The following is a 22,989-nucleotide window of genomic DNA, read 5'->3' on the forward strand; positions in this document are numbered from 1 at the left end:
GTTCATCTGTCCTTTGTGCCTTCTTTAATTTGATGCTATCAGACTGCAAAGACAGTTTTGCAGTTCTTCAGCAGTGATGGTAGGCAAACAGGCAAACATTTCTGACAGCTGTCCATGCATGTCCACAGTACATAGAGAAAACAGCTTTCAAACTCAGCTTCCAGCTCCCTAAGAGTTTGACAAGAGGATTCAGAAAGGCCCGTTTTCTTTCCTGTATTTTAATTCCTGCTGTTGAGGTGGCACTTTGCACTGTGGATGCCAACTTTGGTGTTTGTATGTCATTCATAGTTCCCCAAGGGGAAGCTCACAGGGTGGCTGCATCCAGATGGGCCTGCCAAGTAATCCTGGCTACTCAGCAGGGTGCCACCTTCTGTGAAGTGACAAGGACCTAAAGAGATGAAGAGGGAAAGCAGTGTGAGTCCGTCCCAGGAGGTGAAGATGCAAGTCCTTTTCTCTGTTGAAATTGTCCTTGAAGGGAAAGTGCAGATGAAGCTGCACCATGAAGCAGATGTTCGGATCATGGTGTCAGATGAACGCTGCTCTTTTTAAGGTCAGTTTTACCTCTTGACACAGCCCAAAGGTGCATGTAGCTGTCAATTGTTTCTTTTGAAAATTCGTTCTGCTTCAGTGAGTTGGAGAAATTTCTTGTTCTAGCAAAGTCCCAAAATAACAGATGGCTCATATGTCAGGCATCAGCAAATCCTGAAGTTGTGGGCATGACCCCTGTCCATGTCCTGTTGAAAAAGCTGCGTCTCGTCAGGATTAGGGTTTTCTGTAACAAGAACAAAAGTGTAAGTTCCACTCTCTTATAACATACTGTTGTTGGGCTTTAAAGCTGTCTTCCCCAAAAGTAATGGAGATTTAGTGTTCTTCATTATGTTCTGGAAAACATTTATGCTGAGAAATTGTAACTTCCTGAATGCTCAGTTAATGAGGCTGGGCAAAGCTAAACTGTGCAATTAAATATTTGAGCCTTCATCATCCATATAAGTGAAAGTGCTGTAAGTGATTTTGGGTGACAGCAGGATTAAGGGCAGATGGCTTGAGGATGACATCTTGTCAGAGTGCTATGAACCTGTATTTTGGGTCAGCATGGAGGATGACACCATATTTTGATTGACATTAAGCAGTTCCTGCAGGTATTAGGGTAACTTGTGGTCAAAACCAGGTCAGGTTTTTGTGGGGTTTTTTTTTGTTTTGTTTTGTTTTTATAAGTGTCTGCAGCCCTGTAGATCATGAACTTTTTGATGGTTATCAGCATGAAACTGTACTTGGCAATAGTATTTCCACCAGTTTTCATTAAGGTTTCATGCTCATCCAGCATATCTAAAGAGAGTGTAAAGGCTTTATGATTCAATATAAGAGCAAGAATACTGAAGGAAGAACAGCCTTTAAAAAGTGACAGGAATCAGGTGGACATCATACCACGTGTTTATGCAGCATCTCCTAACCAGAGTGTTCCGTGAGAGCTGGGGAATTTTTTGAGCTGTTCTGTTTGCCACTGCTTCTTCATCACGAGTCCCTGCAGCTGGTTCTCCGTGCTCAGCCCTGCTGCACAGTCATCAAAGCCAGGGAATGGAGCCGGGCTTCCCATGCTGAGGGCGCTTCCCGACTGTCTGGCCAAGGAGCAGGGTAACTGTGAAATATGCTGCCAAAGCAGACTGGGGGCAAGGCAGGCTAACAGGGGTTACTGCTATAGCTGATGGCCGAGGGAGGCACAAAGAATTGTGTATTGCTTGTGGAGCTGTTGGCATTGCTTCTTTCAATACATATTTTTCTCATGTAATCCCATGCTCTGACACGCTGGCTTGATGTATCATCTCAGTAATGTGGGAAGGCTGGGGAAATTCAGTAAAATGGCTGTATTTCAGTATGATGTCTGTCAAGGGAAGGATGTCAGTCAGTCACAGGCTGGAAAAAGCAAACAAGTCTCATCTCAGTGTGAGACTGAAATTCTTAATGTCCCTGTGTGAAGACCTGTGCCTCCATTTTCAGGCACTTCACTCCCTTGAGCAGCCACATATTTAACCTGTGTTGAGTGCAAGTGTAAATCTTGATGTATTTCATAGTGGAGAGCCCTTTCCAGCAGAAAGGAAGAGCTAAGGTGAAACAATAACAGAAACTTAAGTTACTGCCTGAGATCTGCCGGACCAATGAAGCAATTAAAATGATGCCATTGAATTAACAGTTTTTACACAAGGAATGAGTTTAGGAGATTGCTGTGGCCATGAAAAATATTAAAACCATTCATTTAATTTTTTGATTATTTGGTCTGCTGAAGCACTAGTTCATGAGACCACTGTTCTGAAGTGAATCAGATCACTTTTCACTTAGAAGAGGTCTCAGAAATGTCTCAGGGAACTGATTAGTCATCATTATCTGACATAAGAAATATTTCTCCTTGTAGCACTAATAGTGATTTGGAGTCATACTGATTGCTGGTGGAGATAAAAAATTTTGAGATAGACAAGCATCTGAATGAAGGTGGCTGGTATCCTGGCTCACCTTATATTATTCTTATTATTCTCTGCATGACTGATGTCAAACCCATAATTTTCAGGTAGTCTATGCAAATTTATTAAGAATGATTATGTAAGTAAGGCTGCTTTCCTCTTTGTGATGGCCTCATCTTGGCATAGTCAGAGTACATTGACACAGCTGCGTGAGGAGGCAGCAATGGTAACACTGGTTTGCATCTATTCCAAGAGTGGAAGCATCTGTTTGATGATTAGCTAAAGGATTTCGGCTGTCAGAGCTGTCAATCTGACACCTTTGATGAGCACTAAAATAAATATGTTCTACCAGGAACTGTTCATTTTTTAACCTGCTTTTGATTTGCTTGACTCTTTGTGTCCTTGCCGATAACTACTAGAAAGGCTAATGCATTATAAACTCTGAAAAGGGAAGCAAACGGCTGTCATTTTTTGCCCAACAGATGTTCCTGATCAGGAATCAGACAAAGGATCTCATCACTCTTCCTCTGAGCAATTTAATTTGTCTGTTCCGTGGCATACCAGCCACCTCCTATCTAGTCACTGATGTGTCCAAGTCCTACTTCATTTCAGGATCAGTTCCTTTAATCTTACAGAATTATTAAGTTTTTTTCTGTGCCAGGGCAAAGAGAGTGGAAAAAAGGAAATTGCTTCATTGCATATGTTGTCACCAATGATGCATCATAATGAAAAATAACAAATGCCTATTTCAAAAATAGGAAGCTCAAGTACTACATTTTAAGAGAACTATAAAGTAATCTATGAGTACTTTTTTTAAAGAAATTGCAATATAGATTTAATGATGTTTCTTTAGAAGTTTTAAGACTCAGAGGTAGGAATAAACAGTGTATAATGCATCAGATTCCTATGATGCAACTTAGGGTGGAAAAATTTATGTATTTGAAAGAAAAGCTGTTGCTTTGGATCCAGTTCTCCACTCTTTAATCATGCAAATTATCTGAAATGAGTAATTACTGGAGGTGTTACACTCTTTTCCATTTAGTTTGATGAAACAGTATCACTCTGCTGCTGTTTTGTAGTGATGGATAGGTACTGCTGGAGATGTAAATTCTGTAGTTATTCTATAGTTTATTTCCCAGTTATTCTGCTAAAGACTTGCTGGAAGGGAGAGGCAAGGGAAGGTGGTCTTGTGCTTGTGGTCAGCCCAGCACCGAAAGGGCAGCTGCTGCTGACAGTACAAACAGGACTGTCCATGGCCACAGTCCCAGCTGTCAGTCCTGGTAAATGAGTGTCTTGGTTTGGAAAGACAGATGTCTGCTAAGGAAGTCAGGAGCTTCCCCTGAAATAGAAAAATGTAAACCCTCTCCCTCCAAATTGTTATAAATTTGAAATTAAGGGGCTCTCAGGCAAAAATATGGGAGCATGAATAACAGTTCTTTATTAGGGAAGAAAATAAAAAGATAAAATAAACAACCAAAACAACAGTGACAGAGTCAGAATACAACCTGGCACCCTGTTGGTCAGGGTGTTGGTAGCAGTCCCATTGGAATTGTGGCTGCAGTGCTCCTGGAGTGTCAGGTGTGGTTCTGTTGGAGCAGGGATCCTGTAGAAAGGGTGTAGTTTTCCTCTGAAGATCCAGTGGAAGAGGCAGCTGCTCCTCTGGGAAATCCAGTGGAGTGTCTGTGCTGGTGTTCCAGAATTTCAGGATTATATCCAGGTAGGAATGCTTGACTTCTCCCTTTGGGTGGAGCATCTCACAATGGGATGCTGTAGTTCTTATCAGCCATGCAGCCTGTTATCAGCAGATGTCTCCCCCCAGGAAGGATTGGGTGTGGAAGAGATAAGGAAAACTGCCCTCTTAACAGAAGACAACTGCCATACAGATGGCAAATAGAACACAATTTGCTTGGCAGTGCAGGACGATGAGCAAAGTGTGTTTGAGGAGCTCATGGCTGTCCATCACTGGTAGAACGAGAAGCCGCTCACATGCCCTCTCTTCGATGTGGCAGGTTGACAGGACAGAAGTGATCCGAACCTGTATAAATCCCGTCTTCTCCAAGCTGTTCACGGTGGACTTCTATTTTGAAGAGGTGCAGCGATTGCGGTTTGAGGTCCATGACATTAGCAGCAATCACAATGGGCTGAAGGAAGCAGATTTCCTTGGTGGCATGGAGTGCACGCTTGGACAAGTAAGTGCCAGTCCCCCTTATTGCTCGTTTTTTGTATATACGTGAAATATGTTCTTTGTTGAGTCACTGATGGGTGAGATTTGTGGCAAAATTCTTGATTGGTGCTTGGAATGGGATAATTGAGGGCTCCTGCTGGTTTGTTTTACTGCTGTAGTACAGCTTCAGGTCAGCCGGTGCTTATAGGAAAGGGAAGATCAGTGATTGGCCTTGGACACTGAAAGCCCATGCTCACTGGGCATTGGAAAATAGGCTGATGTTGAAGAAAGTTATTGTTCCTAACATTGCTTGGGATTTAAAGCAAGTTCAAAGTCCAAGAAATACTTAGAAATATACTTTATTCACATAGGGTAGTGCCTGGTGATGTGGCAAATAGAGAGATAGGGTTGGATTCATCTCCCTGACTCTCAGTCATCCAAAAGTTAGGTGTCTAGACTAAGTTACTCTTCTGATTTCCATCTTAAGTTCAATGGAGAGAAATAGACAGTTCCAACCATTGATTCATTCTGCCTGAGACACCTATACTAGATTAGGATAAATTGTCTTCAGTAGATACCTGTCCTTCCTCATCTATTGTCAAGAGAATCTAGACAGCTGGCTTAGGGAAGATACTTAACTTTTTTGATTACTAAATTTAAGGGTAATGAGTCCTACCCACAAGATCAATATCTAGCTATCATCATAGCCAACTCTGTGGTGAATTCCCATACTGCTGACTGGTGGCACCCTGCAGTGTTCCAGGCATAACTGTTTATTTCAGACTAGCAGAGTTTTTGTCATGCAGGGTTTCATAGCACAGATTTCTGCTCTGTCCATAATGGCAATGCCAAATTTCACTAAGCTGAGTGTAAATTTGTTCTCCATGCTGTGTGCCAAGAGCAGGAAGTGCTTTTGTTTAGATTTTCCTTTGCAGTGCTTTTACATAAGTTTGTATTATGAGCAAGACAGCTTGTCATGCAAAATGCTGCAAAGCTTTGGTTCCCTGTTTTCTCACCTTTTGTTGCTCCTCACTCAGCCCCACCACACAGGAATCACTTTGATTTTCTTCCCACAGCTATTAGGCCAAACATGCTGCATGAGGAAAAGTCCTCTCAGCAAGAGAAATAATATGAAATATATGCATTCACTAAATTGGAAACTCAAAATAAAGATGTTGGTATTTGGGATATTTACAGTGCACTGTTCCTTTTGAGAGAATTCTTGTGGTCTTGATCAATGAAAATAAGCTATCCTTTAACACGAAGGGGCATGGGAAACAAAGCAAAATGTTATTATAATGTTCTTGCTTAATTGGCTTGAAAAAGAAGGGGGAAAAATGTCACTGCTGCTGCCTGTAGCATAAATGTCTTTATAATGATTTGATGGCTATAAATAGCACACAGCTGGGTTGTTTGCAGCGTAATTTCAATGGTAACCAAGAAAAAATAACTGAATTCTGTTCACAGTAATGTAGCTTGGAGGACTCTGATCTCATATTTAGTCTTTTTTTGGTGATGTTCCTTCCTCCCCCTTTTCTAGTTTTTTGCCTTTATAGAATTTAAAAGTGATTTAGGAAATTCCTGAATTAGTAGCACTGGAATTGTCATCCAAGTAAAGCCTTTATGAAGACTCCAAAGTTGACAATCCTACAGCACAGGCTGTACACATGGAGCTTATGCTCTTATTTAGCTGTATGGTGTAATTACAGCAGTCTTGTAATTATGATAATGGACCCACAGCTTTTCTTGGGACAATTTTGACATGAATTTGTTGTCTACATAATTTTAATGCCTGAATAAAACAGAATTTTTTGTAAGAGTGTGTGTCAGCCTCCCAACTCACTTTCCCAGTGCAAGTAGGACTTACTGAGATATCTGGGAAGGCTGTAGATTTTTAGGCATAGTCTGAAACACTGATGCCCTTCCCACCCCCCCCATAGAAGTGCCTACTTCTATTGCTCTCTTCTAGGTAATAGTTGATCTCTAAGATTCAGTGCTACCTGTACCTGTTTGTAGATCATCACTTAGATGTGTGGCAAACCTGCATGGTTACCCAAATCATGTAATGCTTCTATCAAAATCAAAATTAGTATGAATGATAAATGCTGGGGAAGACAATAGCATGGTTATACAGTAATCTCACAGAGAGGAGTGAATTTTATCTTTATTCTGATCTCAGTCTCACATGTAGCCTACCCAATAGGTACAGGTTTGTCAGAAATTTGGAGTCCTGGATGCAAATGATGAAAACATGCATTCCTTTGGAAGGTTTCAATAATCTCCTTCCAAATGCTCTAATAAATTTGTGCTCTATGAGAGTGATGGGGGCAGTGACTTGTAGGCTGTTAGATCTGAGCCATGTACTGTCTAGAGACATCCCACTGGATTTTCTGCAAGATTTATTTATACTGCTCTTGCCAGGATAAGTCTTTTCTGTGCCTCTACTGATAAAATACTGTGGTTAGCAACATCCTGGCATGCAGTCAGTCATACCTGGATGTGAAGAGCAGATTCATCAACAGGAATTTCTTATGCCCCAACGTTTAAACATTGTAGAACTAGTTGTGGATAGATACCTGATGAGTGTAATTACATGAACTTCAATGTGCTAAATAGAAACATTTCCTCAAAGCGATTTGTTTTGTACATCACATTCAAAAGTTTCCCTTCGAGACAAAACAATAGCAGATTATCTCTTGAAGGGTTTGACAGGAGCAGGCTTAGTGTGAGGTGTTTAGGAGGGATTTTTTTTTTTTTTTTGGTGTGTGTTTTTAAGAACTAAAAGTCTGTTCCTTGTTCTGAGAAAGGATCTTTCTACATTCCCAGCTTCTTGAATGTCCTGGTTATGTGCAGATTGGCAGAATATTAACAAATATGTTCTCTACAGTCAGAATGATGACCAGATCAAACAAACCCTAAAATATTAGAGAAGGCAGGAAACTTGAAAGTGCAAACAAATTTATCTCAGTTAGCAGCATAGTCTTAAAATATGGGGGTCTGCAATTGCACATAGTTTATAAAACAGAGTTTTTCAAGGAACTTCACATCCAGAGAATGTACCATACTCCAAGCAGTTAAGTTGTTTGTGTTGTACTGTTTAAATAAAGTGACATTGTTAAATGGTAGGTTAAGGTGCATAACTAAAAAGTAGATATTTTTAAAATATGTTATTCTTTTTAAATTTTCATGTAATTTCTAATTAAATGCATAAAGCTAATATCTAATAATACCAGGCCTTAACAATTAAGTCATATGGGAGCTATTTAATCAAGGAAACTGTACCATGTTTTGCTTGTAACCTCACAAAGATTATTCTTAATTGAGAGCATATTTGTGAAATTAGATTAATAGAATTCCAGCAGGATTATTTGGCAGGAAGGGTGCTTAAAGAGCATCTAATTCCAACTCCGATGCCATGGGCAGGGACACCTTCCACTAGACCAGGTTGTTCCAAGCCTCATGCAGCCTGGCATTGAACACTTCCAGCAACCTCTGGGCAACCTGTTTAGTGCCTCACTACCCTCATAGTGAAATTACTTCCTAATATCTAGTCTAAGTCTACCCTCTTTCAGTTAAAAGATAACAGCCCTGGTCCTGTCGCTGCATGCCCTTGTAAATAGTCCCTCTGCAGCTCTTTTGTAGTGCCCTTTAGGTAGAGGAAGGTGCTGTAGGCTCTCCCCAGAACTTTCTCCTCTCCTTCTCCTGTCTCAGCCTGTCTCCACAAGGAGAGATGTTCCACCCCTCTGACCCCCTCTTCATGGCCCTCCTCTCGAGACCCAAAACTGGATGCTTTGCTCCGGGTGTTGTCTCTGGAGCAAATCCTTAGTGGGGCTTACTTGAAGTACCACACAAGGAAGTGGCCTAGACATTTGGGAATGTGTGCTCTTCCTGTTCATACCATACAGTAATTTAAGGCAGGAGGGATCCCTGGGGTCTCCAGTTCAACCTGCTGCTCAAAGCAGATCGCTCAGGGGCTTCTCCAGTCCAGCCTTGAATTTCTCCAAGAATGGAGTTATCACAGCATCTCTGGGTTTTGTCCCAATGTTTGGCACTCTCACAGTAGTGGTGTGGTTTCCTGTGCATAAGCAGAGGCACAGTAGTGGCTTCCTGTGCATAAGCAGAGGCATAGTGAACCCTCACTCCTATATGCAATTACTTTTAATAGCCTGAATTTACAAAGTAAAAATAACCACAGCAGGTATGGCTTAGTTTTAGCTGGTCTTGCTTGGAGAGGAAGGCAGTAATATCAGCCTTCTTGAGCTGCTGCTGTAAATGACAGCTGTCATTGTTTAGAGTGGGAGTGTTGGAGTAGAGCAGTGGTTTGGTGTTGTGCTTTCTGCTTCAGCAGAAATGGCTTGGGATGCTCCATCAGGCTTTGCATCTGCCCACCAATCTTCTAACTCTTTGATTCACTCTTAATAGTTGCTGTTCTTTGCTTAGGCACTGGCAAGCAGAGGCACCCATCCACAGCTTTGTAGTGATAAGCAGTGAAATCACAACCAGTAATATTTTAATTGCCATCTTGCACCACCACTCTATAAAGGTGACCTCTTGCTTTCTTACAGGTGCTTTAGATGCTGTGGGTCAGTTCATTGTCATGGTTTTACAGATGTCTGTAACTTTGAAGAATAGATTCTTCCTCCTTTCCTCTTTGTTTTTCTCTTTCCACTTCCCTGTGTCTAGGTAAAGTGTTGAGGTACTCCTCTCACTGAGACTAATTTCCAACTCAATCCTCACCTAGTAGAGGGTTTTGTACTTCTGTTGCTTTTTAGTTGCTCACAAAATCTGTAATTGTTTTGAGTGTCAGGAGATAGAATGATTTTTGTTTAATGGTTCAGGGTTTTATGTACATGAAAAAAAGCAACGGGGAAAAAAAAAAAGATGGAAAAGCACAGTCAGAAATTTACCAGTCTGATTTTCATGGTATTCAACGGGGATTATGTGGTGGTTTGGCCTTGGCTGGGGTGCATGGTATGGAATTTGGATTTTTTGGGTGAGCTGGCCTCCCAGAATCTTGCCCACGCTCAGTTTCTTGGTGATGTTGAGAGACAGTGCTGAAGCTGTGCCCACCCTGCTCAGCAGTCACCAAACCCTGGTGTGTTATCCCCACCTTTCCAGGTACCAATGCACAGCACAGACCTGTGAGGGCTGCTGTTGAAAATGAACCTAAAATGGACAGCAAAACCCCAAATCCAGGTCCTGTTCTGTTTATTTGTTAGTGCCTCATATGTCATGAGCTTCTAAAGCTCTCTTATTGGAATAATTCAGATTCATATTCCATAAATTTTACAGAACGTTGAAATTGCATCATATAGTACAGTAAAGGCTCAAACCTTCTAATAACCAAAGTTAATTTCTTAACCACACAGTAATTATCAGGGGGGTGGCCTAGAAAGACTTTTTTTCTCTGAAGTTTCACCCAGAAATTTTAGTCTGTTTTTTAAGAGCTCACAGCAACTATTTCAATGAATAACCATTTTCTGATGAGAACTAAACAAACATTGCCAAGACATTCTCAATTACTGCTCAGCTGTGCATGCAACATCATTAAATTATGAGAACCAGTGAAATTTTGATTTCTTAAATGCTGTGAACCACCCCAGCTCTGTAGTTGGGTTATTCTCTGTGACATATTTTATGGGAATAGTCTTTGTGGCTTTACTTCCATTACTTAATGTGGCTGGCTTTTGTTATTTTCAAATTTGGGATTTTATCCCTTGTTTAGTTTCTTTCAATTTATAGAACTGTTAAAAAATTGTTACTTCCTTATTTGCTCAACTAGTAGCAGAAGAAAGCTGCAGAGATGTAAATCTTTTCATGTCAAGAACATTTTCAAGGATTATTCTGATATTTAATATTACCTATACACACATTTGTGTACAAATTGGATTGAAAATCTTCCTTCTCAGTAATGAATATAATTGTTTCTCGTGTGTTTTTCGTAATATATGCCATTAGCAGATTATGCACTTGAAAAAGCTGACTGATTATTAGTTCAATTTCAGCCATTGCAAATCCCCTTGCTCTTGAATTAGAGAAAGGCTAAAAGAGTCATGATTGCACCTGAATTAATTAAACTGAAACAGTTTGCATGAGAATATTTGTTTAACAGACTGTTGACTGCTTCTGTGGTGCAAAAGACATATGACCAGCTTTTTTCAAGGTATTAGAATTCCTAAATCTCATTAGATGTCTGTGGGCCTCCTTAGGTATCTAGATACCTTTAAATACTTGGCCTTTGATCTCCTCCAAATGAAGTTGCTCAATTCATTAGTGGGATGAATAATGTACTTTATTAGATGTGAATGTCATTTTCTACCAGCGCTGACTCAGAGCAGAACCAATAATGAATGCAACACTCTCCCCAACTTTGCCTAACCCTTTCAGAACCTCAGTTATCCCCAGGAAACTCTTGGTTTACCATTGCAGCATGATCTCTGAAGCTGTAAGATTTTCTAGATGAATCTTGCCATGGTTAATAGAATTTCTTGTACAGTTTGTACTGCTTTGTTTTCACATGCTTTATCTTTTAGTGTGAATTACTGTAGCAGTCTTTAGAAGAGTAATTTGAATTTAGTTTGCTATTATAATGAGATATTATTGTGACTAATTCTAAAAGGGCTGCTATTCTACACACTAATTAAATTCAAAGACCTTTTAAGCTATTGATAAGATATTTCCTGTAATAACATTATGCCTCTTGTGATAGGCATATCTCTTTTTCTGTGTTCTGTTTTGATTGACTATTTTCAGGTACAGATCTTTAACAAAGACAGGGAGAGGTATAATTCAGCTGTAAATAGACTCTGAGCTGAACAATACTATAGCAAACAAAAGAAATCTTGAAGAGCGATGAGCATGGTACAGAAAGAATCATATGTACAGGGAGGATGATTATAGCACTAAAACTGGCTCTATGAAGGAACAAGAATTTTGTGAGCAGTTAGAATGAATCTTTCTTCTCTGTGGACCTATACATCTGAGCTCGATCACCTGAAGGGGTTTCTCAGTATCTGTGACCAATTCCCCAAAAGATTTTTTTCAATGAGAGTGGAGTACAGTCTCTGACATTTATAGAATGTCTGGTCTCTCTTCGTTGTTGAAATGCAGTGTGCTTGGTGCACCTGCAGCTGTGTTCATGAGAACTATTTGGTGGGTTCAAAAACAGCTGGGGGATAGATGGCAAGATAAACACAAGCACATCAGACTTGTATAAACCTTGTTTTGTCACAAGCCAGGCTGAGGAGGAATGTGTGAAGAAGCAGAGAGTTTTTACACTGTGAGGCAGAGATACTTCTGCTGCCTGTATTTAAAATTGGTCATTCATGATTCACCTGTACAGGTGAAATGCCATTAAGATATGATATTATATTTTTGGGTGTTTAGAGACTTAGTGTCTGATTTGAATGGACTAATATTTTAATTTACAAGCTCCAGAATATGTTTTACAAGTGTTAAATCTTCAATTGTTTGTCTAGCCACTCGGGTTGCATCATTCCACTTAGAGCAATATCATGAAAGTATTGCTGTCCTTCATTTGGGAGACTTTTTAGCAGTGAAGAAGGTTCTTTAAAGGTTGTAATTCATACTAGAAGGAAGAGCTTAAGAGAGCCTGTAGCATAACTGGCAAATACTTTTGATATGGTTATGCCCCACAGGATCCTTCATTTGCTGTGCATTGAGGATTAAAAGGATTTTGTGAATACAGTCAAGTTAGTTTGATTGTATATATTAAAATCCCCACTCAAACTAGACAAGATAGCAGTTGCTAGCTTTAATAGTTACCTATTAAACTGCTGCTGTCTCAACCCGTGAGTTTTTATCACTTACTCTTCTGATTCTCTCTTGAATCTCACTGGAGTGGAGTAAAGCAGTGACTGTGTGGGGCTTGGCTGCTGGCTGGGGTTAAGCCACAGCACGAGGGTTGGTGCAAGATTTGAGATGTTTTTTTGAAAGTATGATTGCTACTTTTCTTTCCTTAATATATATCAACATGGTTCTAGAGGATGTTGTTAGAAAAAGTCTGTGTTTCTGTATGTACCACAGCTGTTTGGTGGGAAATTGCTTGTCCTGGCCTGAAGTTTGTTTGCCACCAAGGGCTCTGCACTTAAATATATATGATCATGAAGATTCAGTTTGTGAAAAAGGCATTTGGATAAAGGGAAGAATGCTAATAAACAGTGACTAGGTGCTCTTTTTGCAGTCCTGAAAAGAGGTTAGGTAGAAGAAAATTGAGCAACTATGAAAGTACATATAGCAGGAATAGCACATCTGGGAGAAGAATTAACACAGAGGTGCTAGGAAATAAAAGTTCTTTTCTGGCTATCCCTGCTAGCAAGGAAGAGATACAAAGACTTCTTCAAGTTGTATACTGTTGTGATTGAGGGAAACTTGTGCTTAATCTTTGTGTAAAAAACTAAATTTGGGGTTCATGTAAAAAAGTCCAATGTGCAAAAGAGGACAGTCCAAATAAAGAATTTGAGACTCTTGAGATCTGGCTCGGGGTGGCACCTTGCACAGCTGAATCAATGCTGTTGAAATAACTTGGTTAAAAAGCCATCTTGAAAACTTGTTGTTGGCTCAATTTATGAGCACTGGGAATTCTGCATGATATTATTGAAAGTTATCCCTATATTTGGTTAAAAAAAGGACCACCTAGAGAAAGACATTTTAAAAGTTTCTTAAACAAGCCAGGTAAAACAAGTCATTATATTTCACAGCTCATCTTACACAGTGCTGATTAGTCACGACTCAGGCACAGGAGAGAGGAAACCTTCATCAGAGTCCTTGTCTCTGAGTGATTGCTGAGCAGTGCTGGGTACACAGCTGGTGTCAGCGCCTTGGTGCTTTTATCTAGAGTCTTGCATCTGTTCATACTTTTAAAATAATGAAGAAAAAAAAAAAGTGCAAGGCCTTTTTTAGGTATTTTAAATTGGAAATAGCATTAGGCAGAGATGTAAGTCCAGATTTCTCCACAACAATATTGAGCATCTGTCCTTAACCTGTAAGGGCTTGTATGTAATAAGGAAAATTAAGATCATCTTCAAGGGAATTTCTTGCTCCCATCTTACCACAGGGCTGACATCCCTAATCACTTCAGATCAGAAATCTAGCTGAGATGATGTTCTGTTGAGATGATTGCATAGCTGATTACTAGGAGTAACTTCATGTGCATATGCTCCCTCTCAGAAACAGAGCAGTGGCTTTTATATTCTTATTTCCACGTAGTGCAAACATTAGTTTGATGTTTTTACTGGACACGTGGTGCTCTTAGGCCACAACTGGGTAATAGTTTATATGTAGCTGAAAATGAACTTGACTTCACTTCTCTAATTCTCACCTTTTATACCTCTGAGGTGTGACCCTTGTATGAGCCCCCCCACACTGAGCACTAAAAAGGATTGTTGTTGTTTAACCCTAGCTGGCAACTAAAGCACCATGCAGCTTCTTGCTAACACCTGTGCTTGCCACAGTGGGGAGGAGAATCAGAAAGAAAAGGTTAACTTCATGTCTTGAGATAAAAACAGTTAAATAATTAAAACAAAATAATATTTTATTATTATTATTATAACAATGTCTGTATAGAAAAGGAGAGAGAAAGAATAAAATAAAATCCAAGTGAAAGAAGTGATGCATAGTACAGTCACTTTTACCACCTGCAGACTGAGGCCCAGCCCATCCCTTAGCAGCAATCAGCAGCTCTGAGCCAACTCTCCCCAGTTTTTATACTGACCATGGCAGTCTATGGTATGAAATATCTTTTTGGCTAGTTCAGGTCAGCCATCCTGGCTATCTTCCCTGCTGGCTTTTTGTGCACCTCCTCTCTGGCAGAGCATGGGAAACTGAAAATCCTTGATATGGAGTAAGCATTACTTAGCAACAGCCACAACATTAGTGTGTTAACATAATTCTCATGCTAAATCTGAAACACAGCACTGTACCAGCTACTAAGAAAATTACCTCTATTCCAGTATGAACAAGGACTGTTTTCTACATCCATTTGCTGAGTGGTAGGTCATGTTTCTAATAAAATGCTGTAAAAATGCATGTTCTTGAATTGCAATGAGGTTTTCTAGGGCTGAACTGGGTTCTATTATTTGTGTTCCAGAAGGAAGAGAGATATTTACTTTCTGCACTTCTTCACATCAGTTTTGGAGCAACCCTTTATTTTCTCTGAAGCAGAAGTTTTAAATTGCAAGGTTTTGAGGTCAGAGTCAAGCCAAAGACTCCTGACAAATGAAAGACCTGTGGTCAATTACCATCTTGTAAGGCATTTTGCCAGCTCAGCTGCCTCTGTAACTCTGAACTAAGACTAATGGTCTCTAGTCCCTCAAGTTATCATTGTTTAGGACTTGCTGTCCGAAAATCAGGTCAGCAAATGCTTTGTATAATAATGTTCAGAAGAAGATTTGCATTGAGACATTAACAAAAATATGATAGGCAATTAATAGCAGGTTCTACAGAAGTGGTTCTTTAAACCAGTGAGACCCATTTTGTACAGTGCATGAACAAAAGAGTCAAATTACTGCTATGGAAAACAGACTCCTTTATGGTTATTGCAATTACAATTATAATTTGAAGCAACGATGTTGGCACATTGTTGCCAGATGGAGGATTGGTTTTAGTGGCCACTTAATTAACAACTGGTAAACACTTGCACCCAAATACACATATTTACATATGCAGAGTGCTTACAGTGTCAGAACGATGCTTCTGGCTTAGAGAGTGAGTGTCATTAATGCAGCCTACTAATGAGCACGTCAGAATAAATTATCTTTGTAGAACTTTGAGCTGTCTATCTGCCACCTGCACAGGAGCTCCTGAGCTGTGCAATGCCTCGTGAAAGCTGTGACCCTTCAGAAAGCAGCACAGGGAGCTGGAAAAGTTTGGCTAGCTCAGGGGGAGAAGTCCTGCTGTTTCTAAAGAGGCTACTCTAGGACAGGTTCCCCACCCAAGTTCTATCTCATACCATGGGTATGTATATGTAAGAAGTTTGAAAAGTGTCACAGACACGTTTTATGAAAAATCCTTTCCTTAGGATTTTTTCGCCTGAGAAGCTGAGAGGCCTCAGGAACAAAATGTAAACAGTGATTATCTGCTGCTGTGGAATGCAGCAGGTGGGTCTGTGAGTGGTCCATGTTGGTTGTTTCTAATTAATGGCCAATCACAATCAGCTGACTTGGACTGTCTGAGAGTCATGAGCTTTTGTTATCATTCCATTCTTTTTCCTTTGCTTGGAAGCCTTCTGATGAAATCCTTTCTTCTATTCTTTTAGTATAGTTTTAATATAATATATATCACAAAATAAAAAAATCAAGCCTTCTGAAACATGGAGTCAGATCCTCATCTCTTCCCTCTTCCTGGGACCCCTGTGAACACCACCACGTGAAAAGGTTTCTTAGCCTAATGTATTTTACAAAGTTGCCTGAGCATTGTTGGCCATGGAGATAAATGGGCTCTGCTCCTCAGCTGCCATAATTCATTGTCTGGCTGCTACAGATCCCATAGTTTAATTATATATTAAGAATAATCTGTCTTATTTCTGTATTGCCTCCTATCTGAGACTCTCAAACAAGATTTTTTGAATTGCACCTCTCAGTTCACAGGAGTGCCGTGATTTGTACTTGAACCTATTTAGCTGGCAAGAAGATAAGTGTAGGGATGACTTAAAAGGTCACTGCAAACAGTATTTCCAAGATTCCAGGGAAGAGAAAGAGCTGCTAGTAATATTGTCATCTTACTTGTAGTCCTGTCTGTTGTTGCCACTGACCAACAACAGAGTCGAAATCCAAAAGTTAGTTTGGAAAATTGAGTGAGATGTTGGCAACAGACAGCGTTATGGAAGGCAGTCCAAAAAGGAGTGCTAAATTATTCATTTAAGTAATAGCCAGCTGCAAAACTGCAGCTGGCAATCTGAAATGGTCCTATTATGAACATTAGTTAACAGTATCATGGTGTTCTTAAAATAAGGCAAATGTAATTCTGGAGTGTATCAGCCTTGCAATGAGAAGCTCTTCTTGCTTCTCATGGGAAGGACCAGGGTTATTATGCCCAATTTTGAGCATTATTTTAAGAGTGTTTTTGAGCCAGTCCATGAAGGCTCATCAGAGAGTAGAGAATGGTTTGAGAGCTAGGAAATTTGGTCAAGAAGGAAAGATAGGACAAACTCAGGTTATGTAGTTAAGAAGACTGTAGGGAGTTGATAATAGTCTTCAAGGATTGCCTGAAAAAGGGAGAAGAATTGTTTTACCTATTCATGGTGCATTCGATAGAAATAATGGACTTAAATTGCAGAGAATCAGATTAGCTGTTAGGAAAATATATTTGCATAAGGATATTTAATACAATAAATTTCCAGAGGAGAGTGTTTCCCTTTAAGTTCATTAAGAACTAATTAGATACCCTGTCAGGTATAGCTGTAATAGGAACAAGAAGCTGGTCACAGTGATTCCAGATGTGCTGTCCTGTCATGTGGTGGTTCTCCTGTCTCACATTTAAGGGTTGTTTAAAACTTGCTTCTGTCTTGCTGCTTCTATTACAATTGTAGCTGAGGATAATCTGTGGTGCAGCTTTGATTCTCTGTTCAATTCAGCAAATTGATGGGCAGGACAAACATGTTGATGTTAGGCTAAAATGTGCATCCTATTCACTCCTGTCTCTCAGCACATTTTTTGGCTGGCTGCAACTTTGCATTACTCAGAGCATTTCAGCTCTGGCCATTACCTACTGATGTGGTTTATTGCTGAAGTTTGTATGATGGCCAGGACTCTCATGAAGAGTCTGGAACTCTCCTTTTCACTTGGTTACTGCCTTTCTTTTGCAACTAGTATTTTGGCCTATTTGCCAAAGATGTCTATTTGTGGGTCATTTAGATCAGCTGTTTGCATGAAGTTATCCAAGTACTGTTGGATGTGGGAAGGTGGAAAGGGCTGCTTCTAGGATAAAAGCCACATTCAAGAGGTTAGGGTTTTTCTTAGGACACAATCTTTTGCTCAGTATCTGCGCAGCACAACTGTACTACAGTTTTTTTCAGATTACAAATAATACTGTGACTTCTAAGCAGTGGTTTGAATTACCTTTACATTTGTCAACATTCTGAAGTTCCCACTTAATAAATAAATAAATATAGCATTAACTTTACTGGTGACTAATACACTGGAACATCACTCTAGCTTAGCAGTACTGCATTATTGTAAGGTTTCTTCCTTTTCTAATACTTTTACTGGTCTGGTTTTAGATGTTTCAAAATCGTAAGGGAGTGCTCGTTATTATTGATATGGCAAATCAAATCTTTTGTCATTGTCCCTCTGATACCATTTATTTGTAGTATATTTACAATTTGGTTAATGACCAAGTTCATTTATAATGCTGAGTGCTAGGGGAGGTCTGGTATGTGGTGAGCAAAGGAGACAATTTTGGAACTGAAATGTGCGACAGCTTGCTTACTTCTGCTCTGAATTTAGAGTTGCTGACATGTTAAGATAAAATTAATTCCTTCTCCTTGTAAATGGACTTCAGTTTCCAATAAAAATTAATGATTTGAGTTTTGGAGGTGTCTCTGATAGATTTGCTGTTTACAGCTCCCTTGGTATTGTCCTTTTAGTCCAGTTAAACCTTGCTTCTGTCCTCTGTCACCATCGCTGCAATACTTGAGGAAAATCTATGTGTTTCTCATTATTCTGTTCAACGCAGTGAAGTGTGTTCTCCCCATTCTGCTTGACTCCAAGTGCTTTTTTGTCCTTCCATTGCATCCTGTGCAGGCTTCCTGGGGACCTTTCCTGTTGGTTGTGGTCTTACCGTGTTAACTCCGATCATGGATTGAGAAAGTACCTTGATACAAAAGGAAAAAGGAAAAAGAAATCAACATAAAACTGAAATCACAATAAACCATGTATTTACTACAGATTCTAATTATTTTTCCCCTTGTTTTTGTTTTCCTGCAGATTGTTTCACAGAGGAAGCTCTCCAAGTCCTTACTCAAACATGGCAACACAGCGGGAAAGTCATCTATAACAGTAAGTCAGTCTTAAACATGCTTTTGTTTTCCTGTTATTTAGAAATATCTAAAGTGACTAATTCTCTCTAAAAGCATCCTGCTAAGCCACCAGAACAACCCTTGATTGAGAAATGTATTTAAATTGTTTATTTGACAATTTGCACTGTTTCTGACAAATGCTTGTTTTAAGGAAATAGCAACAAATAATGTGTGATTTGTAAAAAAGCCATAATACTTACTGTTAACTATTTAGGGCACTTGGATGACAGAAAGTAACTTCTGCTGCTTGAATACTTTTAGTTGAATGACTAGAACCTTCAGAAATTAATTTGTACCTGCTTTGACACATAAAGGAACCTCATCTTCCGCTTTTCCCAGTTTCTCAAGGGAAAAAAAAAAGTTTGATGAGATTAGTTTTAGATGTGCTGTAATGCAACTAAGGACTGGATTGTCATAGCCCCACGTGTATCTTGAAATTTGAAAATCAGTGTATTACCTCTCATCTTTCTCTGTTCTGGCTTGCTTGGGAGATCAATCTTGTCTGCACTGAACCTGGCAGGCTTGTGACTTTTGCAGCTCTGCATTAAGGCTATAATGAAATACTCTGCTTTGGGGGTATCTGCTCTGTTGCCTCATGAGATTGAGAAGGACTTTTTTCCTTAATGTGTGATTTGCCTGATGGTTTTCTTCTGGCTTGATTGTTTGGATTTTTTTTTTCTGCCTTCAGCTGCAAAAGAGACAGCAGACTCTGAGGTAGTTTCTTGAGAGCCCAGGGAGTTTGATTTCTTAGATGTCTTCCTTTGTGCTTGTCTGGGAATTTATTTGCTTAAATGCATACTGTAAACTTGGTTTTGGTCTGGGGTTGGAAAGGAGTTCCCCACTTATCTGGCTGAATAGAACCAGGAGAGAATTTTTTTTCCCTAGATAACTTTGTATGGTTTGCCTGCTGGGATGATCTGGGCATACTTCATCTCAGCCAACCCTGTGGTGTTCTGGACCTCCCTTCTGCCCTCCTTTGAGGAGCACAAAGTAGTTTAGTCTTGTGAAAACACAAATGCTGTAATACAACTAAAATTATTAGGCTTGTTAGGGAAGTGTTCTGGCAAAAATTAAATCACTGTGATAAACAGAAGATGAGAGAAAACGAGTTAATAGTCCCTGCTGGCCTCACACTGGATGATAACCATGAAATATGGACCTTATTCATGTGCTTTGGCTCCTGCCCAGCAGTTCTAAAGAGCAAGTTGACTTGAACGGGAGAAAACTGAACCCAGACCTAAAAAAAGTCTGTGAAAAGTTTTTTTTGTCTCAAGAGAATAATTAAAACCTGATTAATGATCATTATTTCTGGACCTGGGGACATACCAGGTGTCTGTCAAGCATGGAAGTTAGAAATACTAGTTTCCTAACTCGTTCAGTGTAGTGAATTAGGGGTTTTTCATAGTATTTTGAAAGTTCCTATCTTAGGAAGTTTTGCTGTAATTTTATTAGCCTTTATTAGACTGTGTAATGTCTCATCCTCACAATCTTATAATATGGCTGTGGGAAGCAAACAGAACATTGTTCTGTTTCTCCAGCTGGAGGTCTGTAAACCTTTGCAAGAGCAGATTCATTATAGTCAGTTAAGAATACTTTATGAAATTTGGTGTGCAAATCCCAGAGCACTGTTGGTCACACACAGCTTAGCCAGATCTTGTAAGCCATCAAATTGCATGGAAGAGAAATGTGTCAGACTCCATGGGTCAAATTTCATCAGCAAGCTGATGTTTGCCTGGAGGATGTGACACACCACATCTGTGCCTGTGTGATGGTGTTTTAATGCCCAGTTAAGCATCTGTGTGGCTGCATGTGAGTATTTTGTTTGGAGAAACACCACAGCTCACTGCTGGGAGGTGTCACAGGCAGAATAGTCTCAACTCAGGGAATTTTACTTAATTTAATGATTTGCCAATCAAGGTAAACTTTTAACTACTGAAAAACTAATGGGGAAAAAAAAAAAAACCAATTCCTAGGGAAAATAATACTTTTCCTGCCCCTCTCCTGTACTCAACTTCAGTTCTGACACCTCTCCTGCCTCCTTCATAGTCTTCACTCCCTTTGCCTTCACTTCATGTTGTGCTCAGTCCCTTTGATGAGGTGCTGTGTGACACAGGTCAGGATCAGAAAATAGTGAAATGTTTTTGCTGCTCTTTGAGGCTTATTTCCCTCATTTTCTTAGTTCTGCTCCGGACTTACACACATCCTTCAGGGGCATCTCTGCTCCAGGATGGGTCTTACCTGAGGGTGCACACAGAGGTGCCTCCTCCAGCATGGAGCACCTCCTTCAGAGCGTGAATCTCCAGCTGTGTCCCCACAGCATGGCCTTCTCCATGCCTCCTCCTGCATCTTCTTTAGGGTGGCATTGCAGGCCCCCTACCTCTCCTTCCTTTGTGTCTCTTGCCTCTGGCAGCTGCTGCCCTTTCTGACGTAGGTTCACAAGATGCATATGGCACCCCGTATGCACCTCTGACGGGTTGATGGTTTGGGGTGCAGTCAGTAGCTGCTGCCAAGCCAGTTTGGCAAATTTTTGGCTTTTCCCAGCAGCTCCTCAAGGACTTCAAGTGGTGGAGATAGCCAGAGTTAATCTGGGAAGCTGGCTTGGCTGCCGTGTGTGTGGTCATGAACATGAAACACCCAGGAAATAAGTTATTTTGGAAGATTTAATCCATGGGGAGAACATCTACAATGGGGGAAAAGCTTTGAAGCTGTCAAATAGAATATAATGTGGTTTGTTTCAAAGAATATTTTTCAGTGAAATATGCCAGGTTTGGTTAGTGCCTTCTTTCCCCTGAGGCATTTTAATGGCTTACTTAGGAAACTGGTTTAGTTGGTTCTGTTGGGTTATTTAATAACATTGCACAGCACAGTGGCTGGCATCATTATTGATAGAGCCTACACCATCTTAAAGAATTGCACTACATTATTTTAGGATTACTTGCTTCTGACCCCATCTACGGTAAATTGTTTTGCCAATGTGGCTATTGCAAAAAAGCTGTATCAGGGGAGCTCTCCTGCTGTAAATGTGTCTTCCATGACAGCTAATGCCTGGTGACTTCACTCCTTTCTTCATTTATCTTGCCAAATGATGCTGAAGTGGCATAAAATAATTGGGCTTTAGACCCGAGTAATACAACCCTTGTAGAGCGTTTTTGTCCCCTTGGACACTGGGGGATGGTGGAATTCTCTGTTTTCCACTCTGAGGAAGAGCACTTGGTCAGAGGAGAGGGATCCCTGGTGGATGTGGGTGTCTTTCCATTGACAGGTGATTGACAAGGCATAGTTGCATGGATCAGGTTTGTGGGCTGACCAAGGTGATGTCCTTGCTGACGGCAAAGAGAAACACATTAACTTGTTCCACACTTCACTTTCCTAAATGGGGTCTGCAGTCTTCACACACTGAAAAATGGCACAGTTCTCCCCTTGCATTACACCGTGCACAACTCAAATGTAGCTTTCCACTTAGGTGATCGCTGAGGAATTGTCTGGCAACGATGACTACGTTGAACTTTCATTCAGTGCACGGAAATTGGATGACAAGGTAAGCTGCTCGATATTAACCTTTCTGAAAGATATAAGAATGCCTGCAAATATAATTTGATGAGATTTTCCATGACAGATATTTTTTTACCCAGTGTTATTAAACACATCAGGGTTTTCAGATGGGTGTTCACAATGAGGCTTTCCTCGGGTTGCAAGTAATTAAAAAAAAAACCTCAAGGAAATCTAATTAAAATCAAGACAAGTTAATTACGCTACAACCAAGACAATTTAATTATGTAAAATGCCACAGATCAGAAGTGTTTAGAGAAGTGAACTTTCTGTGAGTAGTCAATGATGTTGTCGTTGAAGTTTCCTAAAATACAGCTAGAAAACTTCATAACAGCTCAGTCAACAAAAAGTATATCAATTGTGAGAAAAAGACTTGCATATTTGTTAAAAACTTCTTCCTTCTCTAGGAAGAAAATTTCCCACTGACTCAAACACTATTCAACATTTTAAGGAATACCTCTTTCTGAAAATATCTGTTATTGTTTAGCCATTTACATATAATAAGCATCTCGACTCACAGCCCAAGAAAACCTGATGTCTGCTTGTACCCCTCTCTGTGATTTCAGTGTAATAGCAGGCATAGAATACTCTGAGGTATATAGTCCCTTCTTATATATGAAGGTGCTTCTAATTAGAAACAAATGGCAGAACTATATAAAGGTTTAGGATGGTGATGCCCCAAGTGTGTTCTTATAAACATCTTATGTGAGAGTAGCTTAAAATAAAATCAGTGAGACTACTTTTGGATACATCAGGTTAACAAAATCGGGTTGTAACTTGTGAAAAAT

General features: G+C 39.9%; 1 protein-coding gene across 1 annotated transcript in view; it reads left to right on the forward strand.

Annotated features, from left to right (window-relative positions):
* CPNE4 (copine 4) overlaps window positions 1-22,989 on the forward strand; it is a gene marked incomplete at its 3' end in the record, with an annotated part of 178,407 nt that overhangs the window by 63,413 nt on the left and 92,005 nt on the right. Inside the window, exons 2-4 of the mRNA XM_084213077.1 lie at window positions 4,463-4,642; window positions 18,561-18,632; window positions 22,116-22,190. Of these exons, the coding sequence (XP_084069203.1) occupies window positions 4,463-4,642; window positions 18,561-18,632; window positions 22,116-22,190 (327 nt within the window). The remainder of the gene's footprint in view (window positions 1-4,462; window positions 4,643-18,560; window positions 18,633-22,115; window positions 22,191-22,989) is intronic.

Source organism: Fringilla coelebs, assembly GCF_963513975.1.
Source record: "Fringilla coelebs genome assembly, chromosome: 1".
NCBI classification, from domain to species: domain Eukaryota; kingdom Metazoa; phylum Chordata; class Aves; order Passeriformes; family Fringillidae; genus Fringilla; species Fringilla coelebs.